We start from the raw sequence: 27,337 nt of genomic DNA on the forward strand, positions 1-27,337 counted from the left end.
GGCGATGCTGGCTGAGGCCAGGAGGGCTATGCCACACACATCTGGCTGTGCCATGCACATCTGGCCACATCACCAGCAGCAGGGCTACATGCAGGCAACAAAGCATCTGGCTGCAAACTGAGCACTGCCGCAGAACTGGGTTGTTGGTTCAGAAACCTTGCTGAACAGTATAAGAGCAGCAAAACCATCCAGGGCAGTGGATTTGGGGTCTTTTTATTGGTGTGTCAGCAGGCTGGGATGTGTAGGAGGGAAGCTGCCCATTTCCAGGGATTGTGCGAGCAGGAAGGGCAGCTATTGGAATTTGAAGCCGCTTCCTCCACTGTAAATTTGTTCTTGTTGTGTTATCTCTGGCTGGGCAGGGCAGGGGAACATCTTGGCCATCTGATTTTTTGCTACAGTATGTTTAGGTCAGCTTCATTGGTTCCATGATAACATAGGAGAGGCATTCCTGGCCTCACTAGTGAAGAATTTTCAAGATTCAATACAGGAGTCTGTCATCCCATTATGTCTCCTGAGAGCTCTGGAAATAAATGAGTAAGGAAGGGGATGGTGGATTTAAACACACAAGAAGTGATGGAAGTAAAAGTAGCTGAGCCATCTGTTTCATCAGGCCCCAGTTACTGTGCAGGGCTGCTCTCATTTCATGCCTTGGCAAAAGGCTTGCATCAACCTCCAGTGGACACCCCTAAACTGGCAACCACACAGTTTTAATAGAGGTCAGAGAGATACAGAAATGGATATCACATAGCTGCTTTCTGGTCGCATATCTGGATTCTCCTACAAACTGGTACCAGCAGTGCTGTAACTCTACAGATGACCCAAATCTGACTTAAGTATTGTTTTTAATTTAAAAAATAATGATAATCTGGCTTCTGCATCTGACTGTTGGCTTGTCAGAATCATAGGAGTCTTCTTACATATTTTGAAAAGGGCACTACATCACTGACAGAAACAGGCTGAAGATTAATGGAGTTGTTGTGGGAGGTGGAGGAGGAGTTGGGGGAGGGAAACGGAGTTTGTTTTGGATGACATTCGTCGATATGATTGACGCATGGTGTCCTGCATTTATATACAGACCAGGACACGGACAAGCATGTGCTTCCGAGTAAATATGAGTGAGCCCCTGAGCCCAGCATGGCCACAGGAAAGCGGCTGCTCAGTCCTACAGCAAGGGCTCCTTCTTATCACTTAAGGATTCGCAGCAGGGGGAGGCGGGGGGCCGCCTACCACCTAAGCAATTTCCACTGACGCAGCTTTTTATTATTATTATTTGTTCAGACTATAATTCCATGTTTCCTGAAATAACTACCAAGTATTCTTCAGGCAGCTACTGCCTTTAGCTGCCTTTTGTCGAATCTCAAGTGCTTCATTACTCCCCCGGTGCATTTTCTTTCTCTTACAGTAAATCTGAGCAGCATCTGTGTGGTGGGGGAGGCAATAAGATTTTGGGTTGAAAAGGAGAAAAGATCTGACTGGCACAGGGAGCCAGTAAGGAGTTCAGGGAGCACAGCCCTCAGGCCATAGCAATCTTTTTGTGCTGGAGGAAAATTCACCAGGCCACTTCCAGGACCTACAGCTACATGCCCCAGATTCAAAACCCAACCGGTTGCAGCTCTTTATTGCTGGGTTGAGGATTTTATTTTTAAACAACAGTTGGTTTATGGCTTTTTTTTTTTTTTTTTTCTCTCCTCTTTAGTAGCAGTCTGATAGTACTTTGATCACTGCTCCAAAAGGAAGTGCCTGTAATTTCCTGTGCAGGTCTTGCCAGGTGCTGGGCTCCATCAGATCTCCTGGAAGCTGATGGGAGTTGAGAGTGCTCTCACCTAGCAGGATCCTCCTTATTAGAAAACCTCAGAGACTTGAAACGTCACTTGGGTTTTGAAGAACTTAGTGCCAGAACTACAAAGGGCGTCATGCTCTGGCTTCCCACATGACGGATCTCTTCCATGCTGACTTCCCACTGAAGGCTTGCACATGGTCCAGCTTTTGCTCGGTGTGTCGTTTTTGAGGCATTGACCAGGCAGGAAATCTGACAGACTGGAGGAAACCTGGCTAAGAGTTAATCATCTTTAATAATAATTGGCAGTAGTTGTTTATACACCTACAGGTCCTTTGGCTCTCAGAGGTTTGGGACACAGTCATGCCTACTCGAGGGAGAAATTCCTGAAGTTCATTTGGTCCTGATCAGCATGACTCAAGGGAGACATCTGCCTCCTAAAAGGGCATGTCCCAAGTTTCAAGGGTTCTCAGTAGCTCCCAGTCCAAGAGATTGCCTGCATCACATAAGGCTGAACTATTTTGGTACCTGGCGAGCGTCTCTGGGTGTGTCATGGTGGTTGTGTGGCTGCAGCCAGCAGTCTACAAGAGGAACAGAGAGGGAAGTGTTCAGATCTTGCAGAGTTTCAGCCCTGGAGGCATTGCATGGAGCTGCTAATGCTTGCAAAGTGGCCGGGTAAAAGGGCATAATTGAGTGAGCTGTGGCTAGAGGAAGAGTTATTAATTGCAACTGTAGGAGTAGTTGGCAGCCTTCATGGCTGATAGTCTTCCTCGGCCTGAGGTGAGGTTGGTGTCTTCAGGTACGCAGAGTTCTGCCAGGGCTTATGTGAAGAGCTATCCATGGACCAAAGCAAACTGATGATAGAAAAATTCCACTGGGCCATGGGCTGATGGAATTGGTCAACATAAATACATATCCCTAAGTATATGCTAAATCTCAGCTTATTGCTATAGTGGCCGCAGGGTCCCTAAAGTTGACAGTTTTGGAGAGCTGCAGCAGAGGAGGAGGGAGCTGGTGGTTCCCACACAGACCCTGCTGCAGCTTTTTCTTGAGGTTTCATAACAGAATTAAGCAATTTGTGTCATGTGTTGCCATGGAGACTGTAAATCACTGTCATGCTGGGCCTCTCTGTCAGGGAGCTGGTGTCTTTAATTGCACTAACCTCCCCTGCAAATACAGGGCTTAGTTCTGAGCTCATTTCTTTCTGTAATGGCTTTGCCCAGGCAGCTCTGCCTCCAGGACAGCAGAGCTGGAACCAGGGATAGGGGTGCTTGCACATCAAATATCAAATATCTGGGGTCTATTTTATTATTGTCTTATGTGGCCAAACCTCTGTTCAGATGAATAGAAATTATGATTTCCAGAAGATGAGATCTGTCCCACTTGCATTCAGGACAAGTTTTGCAACAAGGATGGGGATTAGACACACTACCTACATGTTGTGGTGACCTGTTGGGGCTTGGTGGTCCAGTCGGACAAACTAAGCTGAATTTCTCCATCTTTGGTGGGTTTTTATTACTTGGCTGCTCTAAGGGGTTGGTTCAGCCCTTCCACTCCATCCCCATGTCCAAACAGGTAAAAGGGGATTTATACAGTTTATTCTGCCTCCACAAAAAATTTGCAGAGGAGACTGAGCCTCAGTGATATTCTTGGGTCAGCATTTATCTTTTTTCCTTGCCATCTACCCCAGAAGTAGCCACATTTCTGACTGTCTCATCATTACTGGCGTGTGCTGTCAGGATACAGATCTTGCCAGTGCATATGAAGACGATGGTATAAATCACCCTTCTTACAGTGACTTAACCAGAGCCCTGACAGCATTTGTCAGCGTAGGGTATGGATCCTTCTCTTGGCTCCTTCAAAATAAACAACTATATAAATTGTAAGTTGATTATCATCAGAGCTTATTAGCGTATTACCACATGCTGCTTTGTATTCAGACAATAGATAAAAACGTCCGTGCTTCATTTTTCTCAGTCAGATCTACAGCAAACACGCTTATTCTTGCTCCCATCTGAGGAGAACTGTGTCAGTACTCTTGCCAAAAACACATGAAAATCAGCTCAAGTCTTGTGCACTTGCCCATAGCAATGTAACCAACTGGCATGGAAGCTCTGCACACCTTTGGGAGTGTTTAATGTTTTCTAAGAGGTGACATATGTTGTTTTGAAGGTTTGATTTATTGTCTGGTTTAGATGATAATCTTGTCAAGGCATGAGCTGTCTTCTTGCTTTGGTTATCAATCAGGGCAGGTGGAGATCTAGAGGGATTGAAGTACTTGGCTTTCAGAGAGTTTGTATTATGCACCCGCATGTTGGGAGTGCAGGACCTATCGTCTCAGTAGAAGGAGGAATGTTTCCATGAGCAGTAGAAACAGCCCTGGAGAAACATCTAAACTCGCTGCCCTTTGACACTCAATAGAAGTTTTTGTCTGTTCATGCTAGCATCACCTAAAATATGGGGGTTTGTGCTAAACAGACCAACCTATAGTTTTTGACTTTTTTTTTTAATTTTTTTTTTTTTTTTGGTTCAGTTCTTGCTGTTCTCCCCAGGCTACATAATACTCAGTCTGGTAGCTTAAACGTACAGACTAAGAAATGATGAAAACAATGGGAAGCAAATGCCCCAATTCAACCCATAAGTGTGTTGGGCAGAATCACAGTTTGTACAGTGGGCTAAATATTAGCCTAGTACTTTGGGAAGCATTTCATGCAAGAAAAGCTTGAGGCTTCTTAGGAGCAAGTTAAAGGGGCTGGTACAAAATGTCAATGAAAATGTAATGCTTGTCTGCCGAGCACTAGCTTGTGGTTTTGTGATGAGGTCAAAAATCGTGCACAAACGGAGTATGGTTTTCACATCTGCGGCCTGTCCCCTGCCATGTCAGTAACAATTGGTCTTTCATACTGCCTGGCCAGAGCCACTCCACCGTGTAAAGAAGGATGGGGTGAAATCTTGGCCATGGGCAAAGCAAAAAATTGTCATCAAATGGGGGGGGGCAGGGTTTTATCTGGGGGCTCTGTCCTAAAGAGTCTGTGAGGATTATCTGACGCAAGCAGGATTGTGTGGAAAGAAGACATGGTCTTCCAAGTAAAACTGAGAAATTTAGTTGAAATTCATAGGCTTCTATGCAGCCAAGCATGCCGGTTATTGATACATGATCTTGTAAATATGAGAAAGTTGCTTACTCTCCCAAAAATGGAGGTAAGAAACTTTTCCTTAGGATTATGGTGAGGAACTGTAATAAGACTGGTTGAGACTTCAGCTGGTGCTTGCTCTCCTCCTCCCCATTCAGCAGCTGTTGCTTGCAGTGGAAATTCTTGCTGTTCTCAAGAATTTCCTCCAAAGATAATTTAGAAACAAGCAGACTTGATCATGTTTCTTCTTGCTCTGAAAATTTTGTCTTGTCTCAACTTGGACAAGAGGCCTTTGCAGTTCTTTACTAGCCTCAGTGATCTCACCCCTGTGATCACCCTCTCTCTACTTCTTATGGGTTTTCTCTTTAGAGGAGAAACTGAGACAGTTCCTATACATTTGGTTCAAGGAGAAATGTCCACTACATTACCTTAATTAGGGGTCAAAGCATTTAACCTGCATAACATACAGATTATGCATATGGGAAGTTATTCCTGTGTTTGCAGAAGTCCCTCAGGTGCAAGCTGTACCATGTCATCATGCATAATGCGGTGGGGAGGACGGAGAAGAGAAGATTCATTTGAAAAATTGAGAGTTTTTCTCTTTTGGCATTGAACTGTGACTGTAGGTGGGAACGTAACTCCCAGAGTTATATCCTGCTAGCACTAGCTGGATTATGGTGTGGTGATCAGAGGCAAGAAGTATCAAGGAAACCTTGTTCTCATGACTGCATTGAGGACAGAAAAAGCATAGAGTGAATCACTCAAGTTTCATCGTCTTGATATTGTCTTTGGGCATTGCTGTTTTGAATGGTGCTCTCACAGCATGCCTTGGGTCACCTGCTAACACTGAATGTTTTGGGGGGTTATATTTTAGATTGTGGCTTAATTTCCACAGCTGCTTTGGCCTGAGGATCTTTTTCCTGTAATTAAAACTTAAACTCAAATGTGAATGATCACAACTAGTTTTATTTTGTTTCCTTTCATGCACCTGCCCGCATGTGTGGGAAGGTGGGTTTGTAGTGGGGGGAAAAGCTGGTTAGTAGAGCTGTGAAATGACTGTGAAAAGCCCTTTCTCAAGGGACAAGGTCTCTAGTGTATGGTAAAGAATGTGGCACCCCCAAGCACACCGGGTCAAAAGTGTCTTTTATGGTTCAATAATTTGGATTAAATAGAAATAGTGATTTTGAAGAAAGGGACTAGAGAAACCAGAAACTAAACTTGTAAGTCAATATCTTCTTCATTGTGAAACCAAATGATTAGGGAGTTATGTTCTTGTCTGTTTGAAAAACAGTCCAAGTTGACGTTGACTTTTGGGTCTCTTCTGAAATGAAGAGTCAAAGGGTTTTGTTTGGAAAATATAAAAAATGAAAGAACTTCTGGAAATTTTTTTTTCTACACTATAGGGTGAAATAAAATTATGTTAGTTGGCAACTCAACTTGCACTGTGCATGCAGCAGCCCTGCAGTCTTGGCTCCTAAGCACCACCTGGACCAGCTGTGGCACCGAGCACATCGGCCTTGCTCAGTGGTTTCTGAGAATGAAAAAGTTAAATCCTTTTCTTAGTGAAGAAAAATCCCTGTTGTTATTGGGAAAGCCTCCAAAAGCTTGCGTGGAGTAGTGGAGATACAGATTGGGATGCCAATAGTTTATAGAGGTTCCCTGAGAGCGCCTAGTCCAGAGCAGTCCTCATCCCTGCTCAGCGCTGACCCAAACCAACACCTGCAGCCCAACAGGCACAACCAAAACCAAACCAGATGGGAGCAGGTGCCTGCAGAAATTGTCACCGCAGCTGCTCCAGCACTGGACGGCTTGCATCAGGAAAACCGATACCAAGGAAATCAACTGCCTTCTCTTGAACCTTATCATTAGGATGGAGTTTGGTTTGGTTTTAAACTGTCTGAAAAAACTCCCCAAAAATGCAATGGTCATTCAAATCTGGGAGATGGCCACCTATTTCCCCTGTGATTTGAGTGAGCATCGCTGCTGCCCGCAGAGGTGGGTGGAGGGCACTGCCCTTCATAGCATACATGCAAAACCACTCACCTGGCTTTTTCTTAAACAAGCAGTCACTGCTGTTGAGTACTGAAATGGGCCATTCAGCAATGGCTGCCTCTCCTTCCTTCACACGTGTGCCGTTGCCCAGTTGCAGCCGGTGAATTTTCTTTCTCCTTTAAGAGTAAGTTCCTCCGCAGCTCACCCGAGATGATGGGAGTGGTGTGACCACACTACAGGGGAAGCTCCTCTCCTGGCTCTCCGGGCTGTGTCATAGCCACAGAAGCCAGCCTTCCTGCCACGGCAGGGTTGGTGTTTGTTTTTTTTTAAAAAAGCAAAACAAAAAACCACCTGTCATTCCTGGCCTGCTGCCTTCTTGTTTTTATTTCTCAAACTTGAAAATGAGACAGAAGAAAGCTGCATTTTTGTCTGCCAGCAGTGCCAGGATTGGACCTTTAACTTCAGTTTCATCCATCGCCACTGGTTCTGCCTGGAGATCTGGCCCCAGGATGTAATGCACCATTTAATGTTTGCTGTACCTTGGGTTACATGGGGAAGAATAGCACCGCTTGAGCTTATCAATGGGATTTGATCACTGTCAACTGGAAATATCTGGAGCTTGACAGCTGTGCTGAGCCAGGGTGATTTTTGGCATGGCTGCATGGGCCCAGCCACTGTAGGAAAGGTATTCAGATGATAAAAGTTTTGCACACGTATTTGGTGGCAATTAGTGATCCTTGTAGACGAGGCAGGAGTAAACAAGCCACTGTGGTGGTCTGCACTTCTGAGTGCTGGGCCTGAGTTGTGGTAAAGCTGTTGGGGAGGGTAGGTGCTGCCGCTGCTGTCCAAAAGGACTTTGGATATCAGTACTGCCTTCATCCTCACTTCTTAGTTAGCAGGTAAAAGCTGCCTTGTGCATGTTGCCCTCTTTTCATTGCTAACAAGTGATCGGAGATGATCTCTTTCTCCAGCAGGTTTAGTACGCTTGAAGCATGGCTACAAGTGCTGTTCCCAGCGAAAACCTCCCCACGTACAAGCTGGTGGTGGTTGGAGACGGTGGTGTGGGGAAGAGCGCTCTCACCATTCAGTTTTTCCAGAAGATTTTTGTGCCAGACTATGACCCCACCATTGAAGACTCCTACCTGAAGCACACGGAAATAGACGGGCAATGGGCAATTCTTGATGGTAAGCAATCTACTCTTGTGGTCCCCTTTCCCTTCTAGCTGAGCATAAGTGCAAATAGACCTCAATACCTCCCACAGTGTGTTGTGCCCTTGTGTCCCTCCTAGTCCGTTGTGGGCTGCCAGGAATTCGAGTGCAAACTGGCCTGTGAGCTGTGGTGTGTGGTCTGCAGCTGATCTCCAGCAAAGCGTCTGCTTCCAGTTACGTTGGTTCCAATTCTGCACAGAAATGTTTCTTGCAGGAGTGTAAAAACCTATAGATCATCATAGATATTTGGGGTAGGCTTCTACAAAGGGTGAATTATAGCACTGTGAGGTGTCTATTGCTAACGACACTTCATTGTGGTTAGGCTCATCCCCTGGGTAATAACAGTGAGTGGGTAACTGAATGAGGGTTATAACCAGAAAGAACATTTAATCAAAACTGTCATCCACTGACAGTGAAGAATTGTAACACCTCTTAACTCCCATCATTCAGGCGTGAGCTTTTCATATCTAGTTACCTGTTTTATTTAAACACAGGTAGAGTACCAGCCTGGAGAGCTGCTGTAACCAAGATATTTCAGTTCTTTGAAGAAAGACTCCTTTTTAAAAAGGAAAACAAAACAAACCAATCAACCAAACAAACAAAAAAACCAAACCAGCCAACTCACCCAAAAAATAAACCAAAAAATCTTGGTTCTGCAGGTGAGGAAAAAGCCCAATATTACCTAAAGCTGCAACTTAACTAGTTGCAAGAGGCAGACTGACTACAGCCACAAGGGGAATCTTGCTGTTAAATGTTTTAAGTTTTGTTTGGCTTTATAGAATAATTAGGTAGCACATAAAAGCAAGCAAATATTTTGTGCCTTAATTACCCAAATGCATGTATGTGGCCACTAACACAACTGAACTAAATTTAACCTCACTTGTGTCGAGTTTCTACCTCCACCCTCTTGTCACGAAGGTGCTCAAGATCTTTGGTGTCTCTGTGTATCTATCATTGGTGCGTGAGGACAGAAAACTGGAAAATTGGCATGAGTGGTAGAATGTCGAGGCTGGTGGAGTTTGCTGTGAAAACCATAAGCTTGGTCTGGAAACTTAAGATCTTAGTTGCACTCTTAAGGATTTATCAGACACAATTTAGTGAGTACAAATGGCCCCAAGGTCCTTAAAGAATATCCTTTACTCAGTATTAATCTTGCCAACATTTGTTCATTTAAATATGTTTATTTAAATATGTTAGTAGTTAAGAGCTGATATGAGGGAATATTTGTGAAATTGGTGCACAAATATGTCTCGTCATCTACATCAGAAATACCTGCTCTCAGTTAACCACCACATAATGTATCTGTGCACCTTTATTTTTAAAATGTCAGTGTTGTATAAAGGAAAAATCCAATCCTGCTGTAAATGAAATCCATTCTTTCTTTTTAGTCCAGAATCCAGCCCTCTAAAATGAACAACCTTTATCTTTGCCGGTATGCCCCATGTTCTGATATAACAGTACCAGCTGCTGTACACATTGGTGTTGGCTGAAACAGCCTGGTTTTTGTAAATTATTTGATAGTAGGAAAAACATTTTTTAGTGAATATTTGAAATTTTTGTTTAGTCAAAAAAACATAAAACAACCCTGACCTGGGTGGGAATGAGGAAAGAGATTGTTTTCCAACAAGCAGAAACTTAACCCTTTGTTTTAATGAAAAAGCCTTTCTTTAGCTCAGATGGAGTTTAGTGGCTGTCCTTGGGCTGAACTGAATTCAGCTGTGGCCTTGAATGGCACGTTGGGAGTCCCTGACTTTCAGAGTTTGTGTGCCCACAGATGCCTTGCAGCCACAGAAGTGAAACTGAAGCTTCTCCTTCTCTTTCCCATGACTTGAGATTTTGAACAGTCAGAATTCTTGCTTGGAAAAGCATGTGAGCCTTTACCATCTGTCTGGTAGAAACAGGGCATAAAGACTGACTATCACATGTGTCTTCTGCCACAGCTTTCTGTCATAGGCCTTGAATCTAGGCCATTCTCAGAGGTCACCATATACTTGGACAGCTGCTCTTGTTGTGGTTACACATGGTTGCATGAATCACTTATGGTATAAAATTAGGGACAAACATGATAGGAAGGATAAAGATGCATCATGATAAATTCTGGACTTTCCAGTTGTCCTTTATGACCAAATCCTTTATAAGCTGATGTTTCATGTAGTACTTGGTGTGAAGAAGAAGCTGCCCACCCTCAAAATAGGAACTAGTTTTAGAAGATGAGACTACCAAGTGAGGATATAGCATAAGGGGCTCCATAAGTTTCTAAACTGCAGAAACAGTTATTAAAAAAAAAAAGCCAAATACATTGGCATCCAGCAACTTCATAAAAAAACTCAAAAAAGCCACAGCCCACCCTCTTTCAGGCTGTTGCCTGAGCAGTTCTGTACAAAGCATCTCTAGCATTTGGTATCTGCACCAGCATTATGTTGTAAAAAACCCCTTGTGCTAGCCAGCTTGCATAAAGCATTTGGCTTCCCTCCATGAAGACCTCCACCCACATTTATTCAATAGCACTAACTGGCAGCATGATGAAATGTTTGACTTGCATTTTTTTCCTTTGCTGAAATGTCTCACTGAAAGTAGACTTAAATGGAAAAGGATCTTATTTCAAATTTTTGACCTTGGAGCCAAACCTATGTTCAGACTTCTCTTTTGCATATTTGCTCTCTGTCTTGGGCATGTCTCTGTGTCTATTTTCTCACCAAAGAAGAGTCTATGATAGTTCCCTGCCTCCCAGAAGATTGTAGGACCTGTGCTTGGTGTGTTCAGGTCTGACACTACACAAAAATACTTTATTGTTGGCCTTATGCCAACTTTATAAGACCATCAATGCAGTGTTTGGAGGATAAGCGTTGTAGAGTGGAACAGGGCGCATAACCTGAAGAAGGGACGCACAGGCAATTTGTGGCTAGCCCATCAGTTGTTGCTTCCCCAACAAGGCTTTAAGATCAGCCTCCAATTTTCTCTGCATATGTTATCTTCATTTATTCCCTGCTGTTCATGCTGAAATCAGCATGCTGATGTGCTTGGTTAAATGCGTTCACACGCAGATGCTGTATAGACACATCAGGTTAGAACTAAGTGGGGTCCAGGGTTAATCTGCTTTGATTAGCTGTTGCTCCAATTGAGTTGCTATCATTAATTTTGTACACTCCTTTCTGTGTGCAGGCTAACTTAGCAATTAGCAGAGGATTTCTTTTGGTGTGGCTGCAAAATGCCAGTCTGGAATTATTAATGTGGGCATGAAGCCATAAGTGGAATACCTTAATATGACAAAAAATTCCCAATGGTTCAGAATTCCTTATGGGTCGTAAACCACACAGAGATAAAAATGTAGCGAGGAAGAGGAGAGAAAGAGATGGCCACAAGCACATGGCTTGGGCATGTTGATGAATTGGGCTAAACTCTTAGCTGTCAGCAGGGCTGTGCCAATTGGTACCAGCAAAGCAAGGAATTGTGCCTGTGTGTTGAGTGAAAAGAGTCTGTGGTCTGCCTCCTCTTCCCTTTCCTTGCTCTGGCATAATTCATAGGAAACTCTCACTGCCTAGAAGTTGTCTTCCTACTCCTGAGCTTCAGTTTTCCATTTTATTTCTCTTCTTCCCAAGTACCTCTCTCAACCCCTGGGTGCCCTTGCATTGGGCTAGACATGCACAACCCTCGTGTGCACCCCAGTGGAGTAACACCAAGCACTGTTCCTTCCCCCAGCCTCCCTCTCTCCCCTTTCCGCCCGTGCCTCCCATGCATCCCTTTTTGCCAAAGGTTTTTGCTGCTAGTCATCCCAGGACAGGCTGTCTGCTTTTCTCCTCAGGAAGCTTGGGAACAATTCAGCCAGGAGGCCAGAGGGCGACCAAAGGTCACTTGAGACTTGCAGGCAGAAGGGTTGGTTTGTGGCTCGCTTGCTTTTTTTTTATGTTTAAACTTTGGGTAGCATCATTGAAAGAATTAAATTCAAATTAAGTTTGTAATTTCATTCTTTTATTTATGTGTACAGTATTTTCCCTCCCTTAATTGCTTGCAACCTTGAAAGAGGGATTTTTCTCTTGGGTTGTGGGGATTTTTTTCCTGCCAGGAAAATTTTGATGTTGCAACATGGAAAACACAAGGCTTTGAATACTTGCCCTTTGTTAAAGAAAGAGCTCCTTTAAGGGCTCGCATCTTTATTCTGTTCATTGATGTGGAAGCCTTTTTTCTGAAGGCTCCTCTTTTCTTTTTCCTTAAAGGAAGGGCAAGAATTCAAGTGCACGGGTTTTCCATGTTATAACATCTGTGTATTTAGTTAGGGCACAGACGAAGGGCTCATAAAAGCCCCAGTGTTTCCTCATCACGTGTTTTTCCCTGAGTAAAGCTCTCATGCCAGGGGCAGAGTGGCTATATCTGAGATGAGCAGAAGCATCAGAGTGACCAAGTGAAGCATCTGTCTCGCCTCACACACAGCATGGGCACCTCGTACCTCTTCAGGGTGGCTTGGGGTGCAGGAATACAGAATATAAACTGCGGTCCCTGCACTCCATCTGCTCAGTGCCCAGAATACTAATTCCTCAGCTGAAGCCAATGGCTGATGGAGGATGCCCTCACCCACCATACTGCTGATGGAAGGAAGACAAAGACTGTGGGGATGGTTTTCCTCAGCCTGAGACTCTTTAGTTTGACTTGTCAATTCAAGTTAAGTTTTCCCTTGAGCTGAGCTACCAAGCTGCAGGGCAGCTGGGGATGGAGTTTCTCTCTGGCCCCACCTTTTGAATCTGAGCTGCCATGCCAAGAGAAATGCAAGACTTGGAGAGAGAAGCACCATGAGGAGTTTGGCTCTGTAACTTGTGGTCCCCTGACAGTACCACATTCCCAGTTCTGCTCTTTGCTTCGGGGACTTTTCCTGTATTTCATATCAAGAAGTTGAAGAAGCAGAAAACATCTGGAGTTACTCCTTTGTGCTGCTCCTCTCCCTGGCACTGTGAACCCAGGTTCCTACCTGCCTGCTGACCCATCCAGCCCCTTAAAGGCTTGCACATGTGCTGCATTTATGTAGCCAAAGGGATTTCACTGGAGACTGCTTGCAAAAATCAAGTCATACGCATTGTGCTTGCCTTTCTGAGCATGAGATTGAGGTAGGCACGAACAGCAGCATCCTGTCCCTGAGCTTCGTGGTGTGCAGCCACTCTTCTGGATGCTGGAAGGCAAGGCGCTCCGAGAGTCACACTGAGCTACTTTCAGGACTGGCTGCAGCAATGTGCAGCTGCTGCTTGGAACAGGCTGCTGGTGTCTGATTCAGGCAGTGAAACCCAAGGGCTGAAGGATAGAAAATGGATTTAACCTGCCTGTCTTTTCATCTTTGGCCCCTTAGGTGCCATGGACAATGGAGAAAGTCTCGAGTTGATCTATAAACTTAGCTGCCCAACAATGTAAAGATAAAGACGTAGGAGGGAATTTTGCCTAGGTATGAAAAGAGAAGAGGAACTCACCTGCACAACCAGATCTGAGCTCCCTGAAGGCTGGGAAGGCTGTGTTTGAATCTGAACTGAATCCAGCCTAGGCTCTAGAAAAAGCAATGCTGTGACTTAGATTTCATAGTATGTCTCTGCCCTTGGCTTAGATTTACATGCCTGTGTCTCTGGATGGGCACTCAGAGCACTGTTGGTTGCAGAAACATTGACACATAAAATACCTGGAAGCACAGAGTGCTTTTATTTTGGGCCACAAATTCCTGTGTATTCCTGGACTCCCGTGTCTGCCCAGAAGTGCCCTCTAAGCAGCCGCATTCCTGCCTAACAGATCAAGATTCACAGGAAAATGGTGTGGAGAGCTCTAAGGGGGCAGGATTCAATTGGCAAGGAGTTCATCACAACAGTTGGGGTCACGTCCACTGGAAAGCAGAAAAGACCATCCCTTTGCTCAGCAACCTCTTACCTGCAAAGCAGGAGACCTCCCTCCTGGGCTTTTACAGCCTAATTGCTCTTAGTTTAGTCTCCAGCTGATTGCATGATAGCTCTGTAAAATGGCTTATCCCTCTTTGGATGTCTCTTCCTACGTCAGACATAGTTCTTGGCATCTCTTTCCTCAATCTTTACTCAAACATTTTCATTAACACTCCTCTTTGCTGCTTCTTCAGTCAAGTTTGTGGGAACTTCACCAAGTTTGCTGTTGGAAGTCCCTGACCATGCGCTGCACAGCCTATGAATCCGATTTCAGTTCTTGGAAGAATGAGGTAGGGGAAACCCTCTATGCATTGGTCCAGCCTTGTTTCTACATTGGCTTTTATGTGTTGCCAGTGAGGCAACTGCCAGTAAGAGGCAACTGCTGTTTTAAGGTGTACCAAGGAAGAGAGAGCTCACAGTTCTCTGCTCATGATTATTTCTACGTCTTCTGGTGTCCCATCTTCAGAAATGGGAATTTTAAAAGAAGGTGAATGCTGGCTAACATCCTAAATCTCCTCACTCCTTTGGGAAGCAAGTCAAAGCACCTTCCCAGCTTCACCTTCCCAAGGTTTCTCCTTTCTACTTTCTCATTTCTGTAGGTAAGAGGCTTCTTGAAGCTTTTATGCCACAAGATTACACCAGAAGCCAAGACACTTGCATATGGCCCTTTTTCAGTGCTGATGCTTTCCAGGATGTGGTACCATCCTGCCTACAGAGGATCCAGATTGCACTCTCCTCTCTGAGTGTTTACAATTCATGTAGCACAGAAGTATTAGGATGGGGGGGTTGTCTTATTGAGAGCACATTTAAAGTTAAAACAAGGACTTTCTCTGGCCATCCACATGATGTTTAACTTTGCATGAATAACCCATCTGAGATTAACCTTAACCTTCACTGCTGTGTGTCTTTTACCTGCATTTTGAAAGTGCCATTTTAAATGCTGCCTGGACTTGCTCACCTTTCTACTAATGCTGCAAGTGAATTCCCTTTAAATAGCAGCTGCTGACACAGCAGCTCTGCATTTAGTGTGATGCCATGGCCAAGATCCAGGCAATGCAGGAATGGCAGGAGCACAGCCCCGTGCTGCCCCTTGGGTATCCCCACAGCCCCTGCCCAGGGCTCATCCCCTGCCCTCTTGCAGAGGATGGAGAGCTTTGGAGGAGCAGCAGCTGGGGATGGGTTGATGGGTGCAAGAGCAGAGCTGGATGTTCCTAGTGTGTTTCATGGGAAATCTGCAAATGTGCCAGAGCAAGGGGAAGTCCCGAAGCAAATTACCATGCAGGATACGGCACATCCATCTCCACCTCCCTGCCCACGGCTTGTGCTCAGGCACCTGCCCTGTCTCTGGGGGAGGGAGGGAGGGCAGGAGAGCCTGGCCCCTGCGAGAACTTGTCCCACTCCACCACAAGTTGGGTATGTGTCTTGGAGAGCGGAAGGGAGTGTGTGTTTGTGTGTGTATGTGTTGGTTGTCAGCACTCAGCCCTGCCCTGACATCGCATCCAGCTGGTGCAGGAGTCAGATGAGGGCAGCCCAGCCTCTCCTTACAGGTTGGGCGGGTAGGAAGGATTAATTTCCTCTTCCATCCTAGCCATGTGGTCCTGGCCTTATTCCATGGTAGCAGTTCTGCCCAGGACATAGAAATTCACCAGCACTTGCAATCTTTAGGTTGTTTTTTCTTTTTTTTCTTTTTTGTACAGTCTTTAAGAATAGCCTGGATGCCTTTGAGCTGAGACCCTTGTTTTCTAGAGTTAGAGGGAAGAAGCAGGATAAAAGGCTATGAAGAGACGCTCATGACTTTCCAGCAAGCCCCAGCTACTTGGCAAACAAGTCTAAATCAATGCAAGAGCCTAGAAGCTCTTTTTACCTTAAAGGCTCATGGAAACAGACATTCAAGACTATCTAAGGCAGGCAAATGAATGAGGTTGAAGACTTTGAAGGGCCTGCCATCACCAAGTAAGGTCTCCAGGTCCTTCAGAGTAGCTGCCTTTCCTCCAGACATATAGTAAAGGTGTGTGGGATGGCTCGTGGAATGCACTGTGATGTGCAGCATGGCCACCTGTGGCCACCTGTGCTGATTTAGCAAGTAACACTGGCAGCAAACTGGGCTTTATTCTGGCCCCATTTGGAAATCACGGCAGCCTGAGCACTTACCCCTACAGGGAACCTCTTGCTAGGACTGTGGGCCTGCTCAGACTAGAAAAACCCATATCAAGCCCTGCTGCTCTGTCAGCAGTATGCTCCTGCCACAGTCTCCATCCACCAGTGCCCTGGACTTTCCCCATCACCCATGGGCAGCAGATGCTTATGCTGTGGCTGTACAGCAGAGGTGGAAACAGTTTTCCCACCCAACTCAGTTGACTGGGATGTGAAAACATTCCCAGTCATCATGAAGGTCCCACATTTGCCTCTAGGATACAATGATGCATTAGGACTATTACTTCTGAGCAGCTGATGCACTTTGAGCTCACACCATGTTTGTACTGACGTAGCCTAAACCGATGAACTCCTCTTGTACCCTCCTCCTGCCAGTCAAAATCCTGGCAGTGTACAAAGCTGGGACCGAAGAACTGGCATCAGTGTGGAGTGTTTATCCAGAAGGCTGGTGTAGCTTGCTCTGCATGTGGTCCATGATGTAGCTGATGGGAAGCCCTGCAAGGCAGAGTGATGGAGAAATCAGTGAGTTATGGTCACATTAGAGAGGTGGTTAATCTAGTGGGGAACAGCATCTGGGTTGCTGCCACAGCTGGGGTTTTTTAGGGGATTTGAGCATAGATTTAGTCACTGTCATTGCACAGAAACATGATCACTATATAGGATATGCGAGCAACTTAAAGCTTTTCCACCTGTTTTAATTACCTTCTCAATATCAGCACACACTTAGGACTAAATGTTTAAGGAGATTTCTTCAAGGCTGTACTGTCTTGCCCTGAAAGCACATAATTGTGTAGAAATAATATCCAGGTACTGAGAAAAGGAAAATGCTTGTAGCTATTACTCTGGGCTGTCTCCCAGCTCTGCTTCACCATGTAGTTTGTAGATTGTCCCTGACATTTAAACTGGCATTTGCTTACTCTTCCAGTCTTGGGTTTTTCCATGTGGGGAACAGAAAGAGCTGGGAGAAGGGAACATGGAGGGCTGTGAAATACTTTGAGCCATATCTTGCCAGAGGAGCAACTCCCCAAGTTCAGTGGTCAGTATTTGGTACTGGAAGAGAAAAGTAAAATCCATCTATTCTTCCCCTCCATACACTCCCAATGTAGGCACACAGTGATGAGTGGAGTCTAGGAGTGGTTTTTGTTTTGTAACAAGAAACCACCTTCTCCATCCAACTTGCTTTTGTCAAATCTTGCAGCCTTTGAGAGTACCAAGCCCAGTGGAGGCAGAAAGGCCATGTAGGACACATAGTGGTGATGACAGCCACAGGTCCTCACAGTAACTAAAAACTTTCGTCTCTTCTGTCCTAGTTCTGGATACTGCAGGCCAAGAGGAGTTCAGTGCAATGCGGGAGCAGTACATGAGGACCGGAGATGGTTTTCTTATAGTCTACTCAGTGACGGACAAAGCTAGCTTCGAGCACGTGGACCGGTTCCACCAGCTGATCCTCAGAGTCAAGGACAGGTGGGTGCCGTGGAGCCAGGCGCTGCCTGACCCCGCTCCACCGCTCTGGAGATGTGCTGTGGGATGGTTGCACATCTCGCCCTGCCTTTTGCCTCCTGGGTGTCCTGGGGCAAATCCTTGTGTAGGGGTTGGTGGACCTACGTATGAGGAATAAGAGTTTTACCTCTTCTGATAAGTATGTAGTGCTTTCAACATGGAAAAGTTCAGTAGTGTTATGATGGGGTAAAAATGGGTCTGGAAGGGAGAAACTCCTGTCAGAACAGTCTGGCAGAGCAGTGTGAGAAAGGCAGATCAGACACCTTTGAAGGTAACCAGTCTGGCTCCGAAGAGGGAAGAAGGATGCTCTGTGCACAGCGCAGGCACTTTGGGAACACCAGCAGGGAGTCAGCAAGCATTCAGCCCTGATCGTTTTGTGTGTCCTGGCAGCATCCTCCTTTCCCTGGCTTCAGTTTGCACCAAACAAATATTAGAAGGTCCTGCACAATTTGGGACTGTGAACAAGTGTCTTGAAGGGGAAAACTCCTCAAGTTGGAAGGAACTGTATTTCTTACAAGGGGTGTAATGCAGTTAATGCATTGTGCTCTGCAGCAATCATTTTCAGTGAATAAAAACATCTCTGCATGACCAGGGAGAAAGCAAGAGAGGTCACCCGCTCTCCTCCTTGTGCATGCAAGGGGGAAGGTAGTGCTGAGAGTTTAACTGTGGTAAGCAAATGCATCCTGACAGAGCGAGGGGGAGCTGCCAGTTTATCTCCAAGATAACTCCCTCTTCCCATCCCGGTTCAGGAGGTGATGAATCCATCCCCACTGGGTGGGGTGTGAATTAAGCCATTATATGTCTTCAGCTTTGAAACACTTAGTTTTTCCATTCATAATGGCTTTTAATTATGGAAGTCATCAAGAAAAGCCACCAGAGGGTTTGGGCCTTGTTGCTGGCTTCCTTTCACAGCTCTGAATAACTTCCCCACAGGAAGGGTGGACTCATATCATGTGAGGTTCACAGCTGACAGCTCTTCTAGTAAAGCATCCAAAGTAGAGCCCACAAGAGTGAAAAGTAAAGGAAAATCCACCCTTTGATTTCATCTAAATGAAGAAAAATGTCAGTCAGTCTGCCCCGCAGATCATGACAGTCTTTTCTTCACTGCCAGCTCAGCTTGGGGCAAATTAAATCTGTTTCTGAAAGCTGAAGAAGACGCGACAGCATTTCCTGTAATGTGCCCCAAAGCGATGTCGGTTTTATCTAATTTAACTTGGTGAAAATAAGATGCAGTATTCATTGTTTTGCTCTGGTCTGAAACTTTCACCCCTCCGTACACCATGCAAACACCGCGGCCGGCATGTGAGAAGCAGGAAGTGAAACTGGCTGGTGAGGTTGTTTTTGTTTCCCCGCTCAACGCCACCGAAGCGCAGAGCATGAGGAGCTTAACACTTCATCCAAAACCTGAGCTCGTTCAGAAAATTGCATCAGTAGGAGCAGTGTGAATAAAGAAACTGTCCTGCCAGACCCGCAGGTAGCTGGGAGCAGAGCATCCCCCCCAGTTTTCAAGCTAGCAACTTAAAATACAAAGGAATTGCAGGCTGCCACGTTAGCAGAGCTTTTCAAAGCCTTCCTTCTGTTTCTTTTCATAACCTTCATTACAGTAAAACTTCCAACTATAGTAGCTTTGTCCAACTAGCAATCGTATGGCTTACAACAGGGAACAAAATCCCCGTAGAGTTTTATGCCTGATGTAAACAAGGCAAATGAGATCCCATCCACATGTAATCCCTTTTTTATCAATGTGCTGCAAGCCAAAAAGGAATCAAATAATCCAGACAAGCAAGTGTTTTGCTCCAGAATGATCAGAGTCAAGATATATCAGTGCTCAGGTATTAAAATTAAATCAAAGCCACATTATCAGAATGAATAACTGTAAGACTCATTTAAAATGCAGAGTGCAGTACGGTATTTTTCCAGCCAGAGCAACGGGGCAATGTGCCAGAGAGAAGATGGAGCCCTTATCGTCTTGATGAAAAATGACATAGAAATGCTGTTTGAAAATCCAGAGTTACTCAGGGAAGTGTTTTCTGCAGAAATGAGTATGGCCAGCTGCTCCTTACCCCAATAAAATCAGCTCTGTTACAGCAGAGAACACTGGAGTCATTTTAGGAGGGTTTAAAGTTAAATATAGGAAAATAATACTGCAATAACTGTCAATTATCAGAAGGGACCTCCTTCCTCCTACCAGTGGGTAAGGGCCCTGCAGCACAACTTTGCTGTGTGTCATGCAGCTGCAGGAGAGGGTCCTGTAGAGGAGGCAGGGTGGGGTGGGCAGCATCCCCATTGCCAGAACCACCCGTGGCACAAGTCACCAGAGAAACAGGGATTTCTACCAGGGAAGAGCCTGACCCACACATCTCATCAGGAGAGCCTTGCACTGGATGTGCTGTGGATAGAAGGGTCTCTTCTCAGGCAGTGTCCAGAGACAGTCACTTACATGCATGGTAAAGTTAAAAGAAATACTGAGTTTTATTACAGAGGTGAATGGTTTGGGTACAAAAGGTACCTGTTCACCAGGTTTTTGCTGTAGGATCAGTAGCAGGTAATAACATCTGGAAACAGCAAGACGCTTCAGTTCCCCCCAGTGTCCTTCCAGCTACCACTGCCAGTTTTTCAATTTGTCTTGGGGTAACAACTGATGGGGATCTTTGCACCCAGTCATTTTCTCCCCATGAGATGCCCCGCTAAGTGCCAGCACTCCCAGAGTTCGTCTTTCCTTCGTCCACTGTTGCTCTCAGTGTATGAATCTCCACCAGGACATGGACTGCAACATACCTCATTACCTTGCAGTGACTAGCAACTGCCAAGATACGCAGCTACTGATACTCCTTGACTGTTCTGAAAAAGTCCTGTTCAAGATCTGTCTCTAAGTCTCAGTTAATTTCCTGACTAATTCTGTAATTCCTTCTTCATCTAGCTGGATCTTCAGTCTTCGCTATTATCATTGCAAAAACAGTGATACCAAGTCCCTGAAGTGCCTGCAAATAAGAATGAATGTGTGCATGCATGCAACTTGTCAAGTAAATTTTTACAATATGAATATATGTGTAGCACAGTCTGGGGGCTGATGTGTGTTCATTTGGTCTTTCTTTGTATTTCTTTGGACATATGTGGTATGTCTGTAGCTGAAAATGTTAGATGATGTCAACATCAGAAAGTAAAACTTATGCTCAGCATTTTTTATTGTAGTCTGCTAATAATTGGGTGATGGTTTTGATTTTTTCCAGAGAGTCTTTTCCAATGATTTTGGTGGCGAACAAAGTTGATCTAATGCATTTACGGAAAATCACAAGAGAACAGGGAAGAGAAATGGCAACAAAACATAATGTAAGTTTGAGGGATTGTTTAATTGGTTGTGGTAAGTCCCATTACATGCATTCAGAATTGAATTCTCTGCTCATTTAGAGCTGAATTAAAGCATTTCTCTTACAATCGAACATTTGCAATTACATTTTCGACTACTACAAAGTAGTAGCTATGCAGCTTCCCTTCAGTAGGGCCAGTTCATCATTGAAACTAGAACCTGTGCTGTGCACCAGGCTATAGCAAAGCTGTGGCCATCACGAAGCCATGTCTACAAGGTGTCTGCAAGTGGTGAGAAATGTGAAATGTTCAAAATGAGGGAAGAAAGTGCACTCTCCTGGAGTGAAAAGGCAGAGTCAGGTGTTACGAAGTATACCCAGGTGTCTGTAGTGAGCTTGTTAAAGATAATGAAGTTACAGGGTTGTTAAGCCAATATAAATCTGGCCCACCATCTTAGCTCTGCATTATTCATGCCATTGTTTAGCCTGAGAAATTGGTCTCGGATGGGTGTAGATCACATGCTACTCCACTAATCACCTCAAAATGCCAGCAGTCCTGAATACCCAGGGGGAGACAGCAACTCCATAGGAGGAACTGAATGGAAAGGTAAAGGCAAACAAGCCTGAGACCTCTTGGCAGCTTGCTGTGCCTAAACGGCACAGCTTGCCGTGTTTCTAAACAAGACATGATGGGAGTTTGGCAGGGCAGGTTCACTCCCTCCCCTCCCCAAGGAAGCTCGTTTCTGTAGGAGCCAGGACACCTAAACTGCAATACAACATGTTGCACCCATCTGTACATGCACACTTTGGAAGAGGCCGTGTACGAAAATACCTTATCAGAGGCAGTTTTATAAATCTGCCAGCGTGCTGGACAAGCACTCTAGGAGGCCCCATCTGGCTGTTAGACTTTGAAGGAGAAGATCATTTTACACTGAAGGGGAATTGTAGTCATGAAATATTCATGCAGTAGTCCTAATAAAATGTGGCAAGCAAGAATTTTTGGCAAGTGCTCATCTTTCAACAACCTTCGGCTATTTTCATGTCTGCAAGCACAGCTTAGGGGGAGAGAACATCTGACGACATGAAGTCTATGATTATTCTTCCCCAAACCCAGAGCTCTGATAGCAGCTGGTTTGCCTGGTGCTTATTCTGGACCTTTTGTAAGCGCTCGCTGACCTTGCTGTGAGCGTGAAGGTGTTGATAGCAGTGTCATGACAACACTTTGTTTACTTGTATTTCCCTGGTCTCTTAGGCACCCGATTTCTCCAGCCTTTAGGGTTTTTCATTTTGAAACTAGTTTGCCACCAACATGTAGGCTGTTACTAATCTCTTTCGTGATACACTTCTCTCCTCCAGATTCCCTATATAGAAACTAGCGCCAAGGACCCACCTCTAAATGTCGACAAAGCCTTCCATGATCTCGTGAGGGTAATAAGGTAAGCTGCAAACTCTTCACTTGCTCACTGCCCATGGACGGGACATGCAGGAGTCCTGGCCTGGAGAGCCAGGAGCCAGCTTTTGGGGAGCAGGGGCCAGGTGGTTTGGTTGGGGGTAGGAGATTTCTGAGGTTTATTAAACTTTCTTGCCCTGCATCTGCATAGGGATGTTACTAGCACTTAGTTACCCTTGCAGGACATCAGAGCTAGGCAGCTTGAGAAGTAGCTGTGGCCATAATGAAAATATATTATTCAATGAACAGTGCAAAGCCTGCTATAATGATCAGCTTTAAAAGGCCAGCATTAAAAGCTCTGGACCAGTATTTTGGGTTTTCATAGCTTTGTCCTCTCAGGGTCTCGCACTGCCAGAGGTTAAAAAGGACTGGCAAAAAATTCTACAAAATTCTAATGTTGTAGGTGACTTCTAACATTTTCTGCTTGCTGAATGGAAAAAATTGAGACGCTTTGTATGAGAAACAGCATGACCTAATGGCTAAGCCACAGGTTTCCTCCTCAGACTGCAGAGTTTTGTTCCCAGTTTGGCATGAGCTGCCTTTGCTCGCCTTGGCAAACGCCTGCTCTCCGGGCGAACCCCTGCTCTGGCTGCCGGCGGGGAGGGACTGCCTTCCAAAATCCCAGCTGCCCTGCAGGAAAAGAGCTGCACACACATCTCGGCGTCTCGGCTGATAACCTCAAATCTCTCTGAGAAGATTTGTTTTTCTGGCACCAGTTGTCTGCCAGATTTTTCTGGGCCCTCATTTTTCATGTTTTGGGAGGGTGCTAAGCTGAAATCATGCTCCTCCCCACCATGCAGTCAAAGTGCCTCACTTGGCAATTAAACCATGAGGCATTTATTCACAGCGTATCTGTACTTGTGAATATCTTAGCTCAGCCTCAAGCCTGCCTCCATCAAAAGCAGATGGTACTGCCCACTCTTCCCACATGTCTCAAAAGCAGGGGGCAGAAAGTCTTTGGAGAACTACAGAGCTGAGCTGGAAATGTCCCAAGCTATTTCCCAACTATTCTGTAACTCAGCATTAGCTGGCTAGATATTACTTTTGTGTTACAGCGAGCTCTTACCACCATCTATTCTACTCTGGGGGGAAAAAAAAACACAGCCAAAATGAGCTGGTGAGGCTCTGTTTGCTTCCTCTATGTAATGCGAATCCAAACAGGCTGGAAGGAGCATTGTAATGAGACATCACTAAATTCAAGCCCTGAAAATGCACTCCATAACCTCAAAATTAGGTGATGCACCTCAATTCCCTGAGTAGTCACCATGAAAGTCATTGCCAGCCAGGTGAAACCTTCTGTGGCATCAAGGGCACCAGAGATGTTCAGAAGAGCTGGAACTCGGGTTAAGTCAGAGAGAAGACAGATGCTGTGGGATCTAGCTGGCCATTTGCCACAGTGCAGGTTCACTTGGTCTTTGGACTTTGCAAAGTGTCCGGAGCCATAGGATGGCATCACCCACCAAGTGTCGCTTTACTTTTTTTAAGTGAGCTTTTCCAAATAAAATGTAAATTTACAGCTTCCTAATAACTGTGTCATTCCTGGAGTGCTTTACAAATGCAGAGGCTCCTCAGAGCCCGGGTGAGTTTGCAGGGTAAGGATGCTTGTTCAGGGTTGGCACTGTTTGTGCTCCTCGCACTTGGCTGATGCCCAGTTTATTTAGCTTCATGCAAGAAACTGTTGTCTGGAAGTAATCCAGAAAGGAGTGGGGTGATTAAGTCTGCCCGATAGATCTTTCATATTTCCTGGTACCACTTTTATGCTGCAGCAGTGCACACACAAGGTCTGTCACAGCAGAAATCTTGAGCAGGCACGGGACATGGTTTTCTGGATCTCTAAAACAGTTCCAGAACACTGTGAACAGCTTGCAGCCACTTAGTGTTTATTCAAATTAACTTTAAAGTATTTTTTTATTTCCGTTTTCTAGTTTTGAGCTTTAAAGTTTTATGTTTTACATGCCCCCAGCCTTCATACTCATTGAAAAAAAAAAATCTTATTAGTCAAATCTGAGTTTTTCAGGTGGTTGCAAGCATTTGGGAGCTGAGGCTGTAAGAAAAACACCAACTAAAGCCATAATGATTTGTCCTATGCCTCATCCTGGTCTGGATAACGTGGTCTAAACACTCAGTTTAGTGCCTGGCATATTACATAGCAAAGAGGAAGGTTTTGAACTACCCAAACTCTCAGTTTGGTTATTTAGACACTGTTCGAACCTACAGAAGCTGCCAGTATTTGTATGGTTTATCTTGCAATAAAATCTAAGTCTACGGGCTGCCTATTGGGTGTTTGAATGACAAAGCCTTCTTCTGTTGAATTTGCATCCCTGGGCTAAACTGAGTGGCTGCTGCAAACAGGTACTGTTGCAAACGGGCATTTGGGCAACGCCTCATCTTAATGAAAAGGGAGAAACCCTCAACACAACATTTTAGAGGTTGCTCACAACCCACCTGATGGATGAGGCTGCCATGGCACAGTGCAGGAGTGATCTCAGCAGCGTGTTTCTGGTGGCTGTGACTTCAGACAGCCAGGGACATCTTTCTGGGGTCAGCTTGCTCTCTGTGCTCTGGTGCTCTTCACAACTTCTAAGGGAGGTCAGAGCCCCATTGGCAGCAAACTCTGTTTTTTTTGTTGTTATTATTTTTTAGCCTCCCTCCATATCCAAGTCCACAGCAGCGCAGCTGACTAAGGGGCAATGCCGGCTGCAAGCAGATCTTTCCAGGAGGGTTTATTTCTCTGTGCACTTTCCAGGAGTGCTTATTTCTCTGTGCACTTCGTACCTCTTTCATCCTCTTCCCTAACGAGCGTTAGCAACAGTGTGATGGATGATGTTGCATTGCTTAGAGCAGCATCCCTGTTTCCCAGAGCAGCCCTCTGGCAGGGGAGGAGGCAGCAGTTCAGCCCAGGCAGCCGGAGGCATAGTGCCCTGGCAGGACATACATCCCTGCCACTAGCCTTAATGTTTGCTTATGGCTTCTTCCCTCCTTCCTTAAAAATGCAAGCAATTGTCGTCTTAGCTTCGTGGCATGAAAAGCCACGTGTTGGTGGAAGGGTATATGGAGATACATAAGCAAATATACACATGCACACCAAGATGCAGTTCTGCTGGCTGCCCAGGGCTCTGGATGCTGATGTCTGACCCAGCTTGGTGTCTCATCTGCTTATTTTCCTCTCTGTCTCCCAAAACAGGCAACAGATCCCAGAGAAAAGCCAGAAAAAGAAGAAAAAGACCAAATGGCGAGGGGACAGAGCCACGGGCTCCCACAAACTCCAGTGCGTGATTTTGTGACGGGACTGCCTGGGAGTGCCTTGGACGCCTCCCTCCTCCCCCCCTGACCCACCGCCAACCCAGGCGAGGAGCAGCAGCAGCCCCGCCGCCCCCTTGGGCTCCCCGCAGCGGCTCGGGCTCGGAGGAGGCAGCTCGGGGGGGTCCGGACTCCCCCGGAGCGGGGCTGCGCGTCGGGTCGGCGTGGGAGCCGCGCGAACGGGAGGCGGAAGGGATCAGCAGGACCTCGACTTTCAATCATCCCCAGCGCCTTCCAGGGGCCTCCATGATGTTTATTTAAAAAAAAAAAAAAAAAAAAAAAAAAAAAAGGAAGAAGAAAAAAAAAAGCGTTGGTTTTATCTACAAACATTTCTCTTTGTGACCCATTTCTGAACAGCCATGAATAGCCCCCCTGTTTGGTACAGTCGTCTGTGTATGTGTGGGGGAAGGGAAAGGGCTTTTATTTTCTTTCTCTAATTTTTTTTTTCATCCTCTTCTCCTTTTTCGTTGTTTGCTCAGCGAGTGTTGGGTTGCAGAGAAACACGGCTGGGGTTAGATTTTTTGCACTGAACTCTGTCTTAGGCGGCAGTGCCAAAACACAACTTCATATGAAAGTGCATAGATTTGGAGGAAGAAAATTAATTCCAGCTGCTCTGGGTGCTCCAGACATTGTGTCAGACTCTGGAGGGCAGCCAGCTCACAGACCATAAACTCCAGTTTAGGAAAGGAGGTTTGAGCTTGGATTATATTTTTTTTTCTTACCCTTTGTCAAGAGGTTTTGTTTCTGTTTTGTAATTTGGGGCATGTCAAAGTTAAGACATTTTGTTAACCTGGAAGTATTTAAATTAAAGTAATTTACAAATGGAACGGTATGTCATCTTTAAGGTGGGGGAAAGGGAGAGAAGAAGTAAAACCTGAAATTAATTTGTTATCTGGGTGTTGAATTTCTCCCTCATAAATGTGTGTAAAGTGGTGCGATCTAAATCCCTCTTTATTATTCCTTAACCTTTCCCTGCAAAGCGGCTCTTGGGTAGATGAATTGTTTTGCTTTTCCCAGGCTCATCTTGCACACATACAAAAAATCTGTTTATGGGCTTTGGCTCGACGTTTCTTCGTTTCTTCTTCTCCCTCCTTTGCTGAGAGCTGGTGACTTGAAAGGAAGAGGTGTTTTGAAAATGATTCAAGTGGGATGTGTCTCTTCATAAGCTTACTGTATCTAAAATGTCTCCCTGAAAACAGCAAAGACTAAATATCTTTATGTCTTTATAAAAAGGCAAGGCAAAAAACCTGCAGCCGTTCAAGCCACCATCTGTGGCACCAGAAATATGGTTGTGCACATCCTGGAGGGGCCACATTTTATTTCACACCTTTCCTGGCAATAAGAATTGTGGTGGCAAATTTTTCTTTAATTTAATAGATTGTCATCTGCTGGACTGAAGCCATCGGCTCTATTCACAGGGTCACCAAGCCCCTTTAAAAGTAACAACTTGCTTTTCATCAGCTTGAATCCTATTCAAATATGCTTTATGGGCATGACTTAAAATATTGGCAGAGTATGAATGCCTGAGATTTATGTGTCTGAGTGCAGAAAATCCTGGTATTGGATATTGAAGACCCATTCAGGATGGTGGATCATCACAGACTTAGCTGTTT

At 45.3% G+C, this 27,337-nt stretch overlaps 1 protein-coding gene across 3 annotated transcripts in view; it reads left to right on the top strand.

Annotated features, from left to right (window-relative positions):
* Positions 1-26,551, top strand: part of MRAS (muscle RAS oncogene homolog) — a 41,427-nt gene extending 14,876 nt beyond the window's left edge. For 2 of the 3 annotated variants that reach the window (XM_074873545.1, XM_074873543.1), the window contains exons 3-7: positions 7,878-8,088; positions 17,480-17,633; positions 20,900-20,999; positions 22,331-22,410; positions 25,609-26,551. In XM_074873545.1, the coding sequence (XP_074729646.1) occupies positions 7,896-8,088; positions 17,480-17,633; positions 20,900-20,999; positions 22,331-22,410; positions 25,609-25,708 (627 nt within the window). In that variant the 5' untranslated portion in view covers positions 7,878-7,895 and the 3' untranslated portion in view covers positions 25,709-26,551. Of the gene's footprint in view, positions 1-7,874; positions 8,089-17,479; positions 17,634-20,899; positions 21,000-22,330; positions 22,411-25,608 lie in introns of all 3 variants that reach the window. The other variant, XM_074873544.1, reaches the window with a different exon arrangement.
* Positions 26,552-27,337: the final 786 nt, after the last annotated feature.

This window comes from Strix uralensis, chromosome 6, assembly GCF_047716275.1.
Source record: "Strix uralensis isolate ZFMK-TIS-50842 chromosome 6, bStrUra1, whole genome shotgun sequence".
Lineage (NCBI taxonomy): Eukaryota > Metazoa > Chordata > Aves > Strigiformes > Strigidae > Strix > Strix uralensis.